This window comes from Hyposmocoma kahamanoa, unplaced genomic scaffold (assembly GCF_003589595.1).
Source record: "Hyposmocoma kahamanoa isolate Upper Pololo Valley unplaced genomic scaffold, ASM358959v1 79, whole genome shotgun sequence".
In the NCBI taxonomy this organism is placed as follows: Eukaryota; Metazoa; Arthropoda; class Insecta; order Lepidoptera; family Cosmopterigidae; genus Hyposmocoma; species Hyposmocoma kahamanoa.
In genome coordinates, this window is record NW_020653993.1 from 567151 (window position 1) to 576688 (window position 9538).

The 9538-nt window shown below is 38.1% G+C and overlaps 1 protein-coding gene across 1 annotated transcript in view; it reads right to left on the minus strand.

Annotated features, from left to right (window-relative positions):
• LOC113233691 (pleckstrin homology-like domain family B member 2) overlaps positions 1-9538 on the minus strand; it is a 169109-nt gene that overhangs the window by 82146 nt on the left and 77425 nt on the right. The window contains exons 3-4 of the mRNA XM_026468870.1: positions 2563-2645; positions 1499-1672 (exon numbers count right to left, since the gene is read on the minus strand). Of these exons, the coding sequence (XP_026324655.1) occupies positions 1499-1672; positions 2563-2645 (257 nt within the window). The remainder of the gene's footprint in view (positions 1-1498; positions 1673-2562; positions 2646-9538) is intronic.

The following is a 9538-nucleotide window of genomic DNA, read 5'->3' on the forward strand; positions in this document are numbered from 1 at the left end:
GTCGCTGTTTACACCGAGTCGAATGTCGCATTTTCTGCAAGCTTATTCCGTTGAGGAAAGGGGCAAAGTCCAGTCGTTGTTTACACCGAGTTGAATTTTTTGCAAGGTTATTTGGTTGACGAAAGGGGCTCAGTCGAGTCGCTGTTTACACCGAATCGAATGCCGCAATTTCTGCATGGTTATTCGGTTGACAAATGGGGCATGGTCGAGTCGCTGTTTACACCGAGTCGACTGCCACCTTTTCAATAAGCGAATTTTGCTGATGACGGCGTCGCAGTTTTCAACGTTGACTGTCGCTGACACAGAGTCAAAACAAATTATTCGAAACATTAAACAAACTTGAAAACTTGTTGAAACTTGTTGGGTCGACCATCGTTTGGTGACCAAGTCGCCCGACAGTGATTACAACAATCGTCAAACAACTTAAAAGTCTATACTATGTCAGCTCGAATTCAAAATTTTCTAGTACTAATACGGCTCATTTTGCTGTCGAGCGGCTGGGACACAGGCTTTATTTCAGAATTTATTTTTTTACTGACGAAATTAAGTCCATTTGAAAAATGTATATTGTATAGTATACGTATTCTATTTAGTTCAGTTGACATAAACTAAAATCATTAGTATATGTAAAGTACCTATTGAATACAGCGGTTTTCTTGTACAATTTCGAGGTAAGTTTGTGTTTTTTCTAACCGACTTCAAAAAAAGGAGGAGGTTCTCAATTCGACCGTTTTTTTGTGTATATGTAATAATAATAATAATAATAACGCACACACTCAACATAGCCCCGCACTAGGGAAACCCTGTGTCGCGGGTGCTATGGACACACACATAGACAACCACAAATTACACCCAAACTCACGAGAGAAATAAATGTAGGCCATATAAATATTTCTCCCGGCCCGGGAATCGAACCTGGGACCTCTGCGTGGCAGTTCGGCATGGTAACCGTTCGGCCACGGAGGCAGTCAATCACGTCACTGTGTCACGCGATAACTCCGGTATTTGTGAACCGATTTTGATGATTCTTTTTTTGTTGGAAAGAGGGTACCTCCATAGTGGTCCCATTGAAGAAATTCATTTTTATAAATAGCGCCTAAATTTTTTTAGCGAACCGATTTTTATTGTCTGTGTCAAGTTCCTTATAGCGAACTAGGGGATGAATCCAAATAAAACTTGGCAAATAGATGTAATTTCACGTACTTTTAAGGTCGGTTTTTTTAGTACTCTGTACTGAGATTATTATCGTGAACATTTTTAGGAACCGTGTTTTCACTTAGTATAGTAATCAATGCATAGCTTCGACTTTACTATATATTTTTTTCAAAGTGATTGTTCAACCATCCATTTGTCGTATACTCTTAATGTTTACACTCGAAATATTGCCGTCTTCGGCGGCCAAGCGAAGGCGATCTGTCGATCTACTGTAAACGCGTTATGATTAAAGTGTAACCACGTCGTGTATGCGCTTGGGTAATGGAGAGAAAAAGGTGCTAACCTTGTGAGAGGCGCGTAGGTTTATCAACAGACAGGCCATCGAGTAGCGTGCTGCCGCTGATTGTATAAAGCGTGACCACGCCGTGTGAATTCTCCACGCGACAGTGCACGCTCGCCACGCCCGTGCCCACGACGTAAATATCGCAAGTCGGATCCGAGCCTATTGTCACCCGACCTGGAAATCAGAGAAAGGCGGATGAATAATAAATAGCTCTTTATATTATACGTAATTGTATTCCTAGATTATATATTCGTATATCAAAGTCAAATGATCTTTATTTCATATGTAAAAATTACACTGGAAATCGTAATATTGATTAAATTCTTACTTATTACAAATTCCGATGTAAACAATCTTTTTAAGACGAAAAAGGGGCAACTCCACACAATACCCACCTTGCAATCTTGTGGAATCTGTGGTGTGCAATCTTGCAACCTTGCAATCACATTACGATACGATTTTTATGAAGATCGATACAAGTACATACGATCTTTTTGTATCGATTTATTTCAATGCAATTTTGAAGCGAATCGATTCAATACAAAAGGCAAATCGGATCGTCTAGGTCAGAAGCAATAAACATTTTGTAAAAATATCATTAAGTTATTAATCATTATTAATTATAACAAAACTAGTAGTAATTTCACAAAAAATAATTGAATATCAATTCAATAAAATTTAAAATACAGATAATAGCGACATCTCTAGCCGGGACTGGTAGTTGTAAAGGTATCTAACTGGGCGACGAAATACTTTCATAGATTTCTCATAGATGGCGCTACGGCTAAAAAGTCGTTGAAAAACCAAATACAAAGACACGACAATAAACACATTGAAAAATTCGTGAGGTCCGCTGGTTCGTTCCGTGGCTTAGTTGGTATCGCGTATGCTAGAAGAGGTCGGTCCGAATCCGGCAGGATCGACCGAATGTTGAATGTGAACAAATGCCTATCTCTGGTGGTGCGACTGTCGCAACTATTGTCATCTCTTTTATTCCTGTTAGTTTAAAAGGGACAACAATATTGTTTAGATCTATGTATTCACATTTTGATGATAATACCAACCTTGTTTAATAGGGTGTAGCGTTACAGCAGTACTTAGCCGGCCGGTCCCTAGGCTCACCAGGTGCGGCGTGTTGGTGGCCACCCTGAAAGAATTAAAGAGAAAAGCTTTAAAAACGAAAACGACCTTTAATTATCGTAATTTAACTGAAGGAAAAGTGGAAGACAAGCGTCGTCGTCGAGAACGATCGAGATTGTTCCCTTTCATCAAATCAAATTCTGGGTAACATCGTTTAGGTGACAAAAAATCTTTGCAGCGGACAGAATTGATTTGTCTTTACCTTCTAAAGCCTAAATCAAAGGGAGATACTACAAATACTACGATTTTTGTTGACACGGTGTGTCCAACGGTTATATTGTGGGCGCTGGATGAGGAGGTTCCAGGCTCGATTCCCGGTAGAACCAAATTAGGAAATAAGACTTTTCTAATTTGATTGTAATGTGAGTGTTCTAAGAAGTACCCCAGAATTAATTCCGTTGCTCTGGTACTCATAACACAGGAAATTTGCTAGTTTGAGTTGTTATCTGCAATATTATAAAAAAAATATACAATAAGCGTATGTATCGAGTTCTTAGGTTTTCGCGATTGTTAGGGCTCATTCAGAGTGAAGGTGCGGGCGCGGCGGCGGGTGCGGGCACGCGGGTCTTGGCATCTTTCCTTTCAGTGCTGAAGCGGCTACGAGCGGGTAGATCCACACGCCGATTCGCACACAGATGCTAGACGCTAGACCAAGCACTGTGAAAAGTGCGGGCGGACCGAGACAATAGATCAACCCGCACGACCAGCGCGCACCCGCCTCGAGGCAGGCCGCCTTCACGCGCGGCCACTATGAACGCAACGAGCGTCTACGTAGGTACATTTGATTTACACGCACCCGAGCCTGCACACGCGCCCGCACCCGCGCCCGCCACCACTCTGAATAAGGGTAAGGCCTTACATAGGAAATGAAAATATTTTTCCGGATTTAAATCGCGTATATTTGTTTTTTCAAACAAAGGGTTTATTTGAAAAAAACAAATATAGCTAAGCGTATGGCCAACAACCATTTTGGCATTTAAAAGCAAAATCTTTCAAATATTTTGTTGTTGACTGTCCTTGATTCAGATTAAGATTCATTTATTTCTCAAATATAACATTACAGTATAAATTGCACTACATGCCAAAGTATAAGAAATTATATTGAGATCGTCAGACCAAAATGAAAATTCTAAGAAAAATACACAATAATTGGAAAATTAAAAATTCATTAAATAATATTGTTGTCATGAAATTACATATCAAATCATTCTCCATCAAGGATCGTCATAAGTTGATAACAATTATACAAGAGTCAACGGTAAAAATTAGAATAAAATAGAAAATACTCAATATCATTACAATTTTAGGTCCATAAATTCATTTACAGAGTATAAAGGATTTTTCAATAAGAGGTCTTTCAGCCGGCGCCTAAATGTTTCGTCAGACGGTTCAAGTCTGAGAGTAGCGGGTAAACGCTCATAGTAAGTAGGTCCGATGACACGCGGGTATTTCTCTGCAATTTTGTTATTTGGTAGGCTCAAGAGTGAAAACCATTTTGGATTTGAATATTTATGTAGTTTGTTATAAAAAAATGAGACCACAGAAATACGTTTTCTTTGTTTCAGATTCAAAGAATAATACCGTAAAGATTGTGATGGGCATTGGCGCCTCCATTTTTAGTTGTTAAGGCGAAGTATTCGAACGCGAGTTTAGATTTTAGGAGGTGAGGTGTGAGGGGGCCGCCACTCGCTTACCGTAATTTGCGCTCTTAAAATTAATATGAATAAAACAAGAACAAGAGGAGTAAATTTAACACAGATAATAATAATAATAAATAATAAAATTGTTTATTCATCTCCACACATTAATAAGAAAAGACAAAATATAAAAGTTCGACACAGTATTTAGTAAAAATAGTGGTGTGAGATAAAAAGGTCTGTAGCTCAGCACAATGGCAGAGTGTTTTATATCACACACATGAATCGTTATAGAGATTTTTATTACTGAAATATAGACAGCGCCAATAACTGACCTGTGTGTGTGTAAATATCTTCGTATATTCTAAAAATATTCTGTATTTCTTGTAATAAAGATAATATCTCTAACAATGGCGTTCTGTTCCATTCGGTGGTGTGGGGAAAAAAGCAACACATCTAATAAAAAAACAAACGGAATCAAATTTCATCGGCAATTAAATATTAAATATGTAATTTTGCAATTTTCGTCCATTATAGCAAAGTTCAAGTTAACTGGTTGATTGAAAGTAAAACATTGATGACACCCGTCAATAGTTTCGAACTCGGGCTGGCCAATCGGAGCGCAGTTGTCACAGTGATGATATGGCAGAATATTTTTCAAACAAATTAAATGACATTTCGTCTCTATTTCTGGTTATATACTTGATATATGAAGAGGCTGTATGGTGGAACCTTTATGTACCTTAATAAACGGGTTAAAATTTATAAAAAAAATTGCGTTTGTTGTTATGGATTGTTAACAAAATATACATTAAACCAATAGGTTCTGTTTCATTATTTTATTAAGTTGTAGAAAAAGTATCGTATGCAATCATTACATAATTAGGTCTAAAAAAATCTCGTACCCATTACTTATGCCGCTCGTCATAGGCGCTCGTGACTCGACTCTAAAAACCGTCATTATGCAACGATGGCATAAAATATTATTATGAATTTATTAATAAACAATGTAACATTTCATTTCTGCAACTAGCAAAACAAATAAACTCCAAATTGTTGTATAAATATTGAAAAGTATCGTATATATTGTGAAAGAATTCGTCCAGAGAAGTACTGCCACCTTACCGATTTCTGTCGCCAAGCAGTAATGTGAGCATTGCATCCGATTTTAAAGCGTATCGTAAAGATCTGAGGGGCACTGCCACTGCGCCTGTCACCCTGAGACATAAGTTGGCAAGTCTCATGTGCCTGTAACCACCAGCACCCTTAACCCTTCAAAACTGGAACCCAGTAATACACATTACTGTTTGGCGGCAGAAATTGGTAAGGTACTTCAAGGTAGCAAGTGGGAGAGTTATCAGACGTAAGTTATGGAGGTATGTAACGTAGCCAGTGGTAGACGAGCGCGTCTGTGTTTATGTGTGATGGATGATAAATCAAAAGCAAAATTCTAATAATCCGCCCGTAAAATTGTACCGCTTCTGGGCGGTTAACTGCAAGCTTCAGTTCAAAATGGAATCCTGGTTATTTATAAACGATATTTACACAAAACTGACACTGTAGGGTGTTAAAACTATTTCAGTGACACCAAAGCTTATTCTTGAATCTATCTTAGGACTAAGACAATAAGGATTAAATTGACTTAACGTAGCAATTCAACTTGAACTCTTATGTTGACATCGGGTAACTGGCTTCAATAGAAAATGTACTTTATTCGGTGAGCGCTTTAGAACGCTATTGGATTGATAATTATTAATAAACATGTAAAAGTATACGCTTCACGTGTGTGTTATGTTGTGCTTTATTTTTAAAATGTCGTCAGTTCTAAAATAGTTCTTGTTAAGTTTAATTGAGGAATGTAGAGACGCGAAATCTTTATCAGAAAAATAACTAATAAGACGGAGATTAATACTGTAACTTTAGTAATGTTGGCATTACTGCGTTCCGGTTTAGAAGGGTAAGTAAGGGTAAGGGTCAAATTATAGGCACATGGGACTTGTCAACGTATGTCTCAGGGTGACAGAAAATTTGTTCGTAAGAATCAGGATTTTTTTTAATCGCCGACAAGACATTACAACAAAACTTTTAATGCGTCACAAAAATATATTAATGCTAAGTATATCTAGATTAACCCAACATTCCTCTAGCCTATACGTCATGTTCACAAAAATTTATATCAAACTGCCTGATATACTGAAAAATGAAACAAAAAATAGAATATTTAAAAAATAAACTATAAGAGACTTACTAATAAATAAATGTTATTACGATATTAATTCCTGAACAAAACCTTTTAGCACAAAGATAAATTCGAAAACAGCCGACTTACTCTCTTACCTTCTATTATGTTGTGCCCGAGAGGGTCCATCATGTGATCTTTGTACTATACGACACCTTTGTACCATTGTGGAATGCAAATAAAAATACTAAATATATTAAATATTGAAAATATACAATTTGGTACGGACTATATTTGGCATGTAAACCTGCAGCTATAGTCGTCAATTCATAATCGTCATAGTTGTACCTATCAGCAAGTTTATTCTATCTCAACAAAGCTGCTATAGGAATGCGCAAGCGACTATTTGTCCTATGACATCATAGCGGCGTATCTATCTACTTATCAAGTTCTTGGTAATCCGCGGTTATCGAACCTGTGTGAACAATTATAATAGTACACTAATTAATTAAACGAATATTGCTATAAATAACACCAGGAAACACGATTTAAACGACAACATAGCCCCGCACTAGGGAAACCCTGTTGCGGATGCCATGGACACACTCATAGACAACCACAAATTACACCCAAACTCACGAGAGAATTAAATGTAGGCCATACAAATATTTCTCCCGGCCCGGGAATAGAACCTGGGACCTTTGCGTGGCAGTCCATAGTAACCCGAAATTTTGTACATTTCCTCAATAATACGCAAATAACAACTTTTCCTTGTCCTGACTACAAAGCAAAGATTGCTGAGAAAGAAAGATTGACATTGAACTGCCTCCGTGGCTGATAGATCAAACCATTAGAGCCCAATTACACGAGCAGAAAGTTTTCGCGCGACCGCCGCGCGGCGACCGGAGTTACCACACCGTCATGCACATTAATGTCGAATCTGAATTCTATTTACTAGGCAACAACATTTAAATTCCTCTGAATAACACGACTACGCGGCCGCCGTAGACCAAATTCAAGCCTCGCCCAAGTGCCCTGAACGCTCATTTAAGTTAAAACGTAAAAGATAAACAAATAGAGCGTATTTTGCCATGACAGTTAGACGCACGCGGCAATGCGGACTCCGCTCGGCGACCGCGCGGGGTAAGCGCGATGAAATTCGTGTCGAATAAATAGGCTGCTACGGCTTTCTGGCTGTCGACTGTACACAGAATTATTCTTTACTGTACCATTAATTCCAGTTTGTAGCGGTTTGCGGTTGTAACTCAACGCGTGACAGCTACTTGAATTAACTGAACGTTTAGAAGAGGCTGTACATTCATTGAAAAGCCGAACCGGTTTTTTGATCACATATTAAGTAAATAATTTTTTTTTTTATTTCTTTGTGATTACTGTAGTGTTATTACCTCGCGGCATGCAAAACGTGTCATCATTTTTAACCGACTTCAAAAACACCGAGGAGGTTCTCAATTCGACTTTTTTTTTGTATGTATGTTACGCGATAACTCCGGTATTTGTGAACCGATTTTCATGATTCTTTTTTTCTTGGAAAGAGGGTGTCTCCATAGTGGTCTTATTTAATTTTGAAGAAAATCATCCACCTCTAAGGGTGGCTGTTCACGCATGAAGATTCATTTTTATAAATAGCGCCTAAATTTAATTATAAGCCGCAATTATTTTAATGGTTGTTTTTGCTATTCACTAAATCAAGGCGTTTTTCTCTCTCAATATACTTTGAGAAGTAGGAACCGATATTTATTATATTTTAGTGGCGAATTAGGGGATGAATCCGGGTTTGCCCACTACCCGGTAACCGATTTCAATAAAACACGGTAATTATATGTAATTCCACATACTTTTGAGGTCGGTTTTTTTTAGTACTCTATACTGATTATGTAGACATACATGCAAAAATTTATACACAATAATTAAGAGCATCTTACCTCGGCTCCAATTCAATTTTTTCCCGTAGTAATACGTTTTTTCATTTTTTTAACCAACGAAATTAAAGCTATTTGAAAAATGTATATCGCATACTATACGTGCTCTATTTAGTTCAGTTGATATATAAAAAAATCATTGGTATATGCAAACTACCTATTGAATACTTTCTTGTAAAATTTCGAGGTAAATTTGTGTTTTTTTTTTTATCGTGATAATATTCAGGAATCGTGTTTTCACACCGCAAGGTAATAAGTGCATATCCTCAATTTTACTATATATTTTATCCAAAGTTTCTTCTGATAGTTCTTCCAGGGAAGTACTGTGAGCATTACTGCGTTCCGGTTTAGAAAGGTTAAGGCTGCATTTCCACCAGAGATGTGCGAGGTAGCCTGGCGGTGCTGGGATGTGTAGCGGCACTGTGAAACGTTGTGATGGTTTGCGGGATGGTTTGTATGGCGGGTGGGGTGCGGTGTGGTAGGGTAAGTGGAGACAACGGCGAACCTCGCACACATCTCTCGCTTTTTTGTTATCTACAAACACTTGGCTTGTCTAGCCCTTTTCTACCAGAGCTACGCTAATTGAGGCTAGGAAAATGAGGTAATCCTATTGGTGGTTTTTTTCCTTGCGCACCGCCTAGCTACCTCGCACATTTCTGGTGGAAACGCAGCGTAAAGGTGCTAGCGAAACTTCAGGCATATGGGACTTGTCAACTTAATACCTCATGGTGCAATGCCCCACGAGTCATTGCGATTTGAAGCTTTCAGTGTCACTGCAACTGTTATGGACATGCGTGTCGTTTACCACCAGACGCACGACTTGTTCATCTCATCACGTGATATCGTATACGTTGGTAAGATAATCGATCAATAAGCAAAATGTTTCGTAAACAATAATCTGTAAACAAATAAATGTAATGTCCCAGCGAATACGTAGTTATCCAATACGTCGCCGTTCTAAATCCACTGGAGCTAAACGCTTCAATTACTTGGTATCATGTTACTCGATATCACAGATAGAGGTACACTAATGCTAATAATACCTGATCCCATTATGGTGTACATGGGAATTGCATTACAATATATGGGGAGATAAATTTGTTATCGGTAGTTTTGCGTCTACGTTGCAACTTTTTGTACAGGC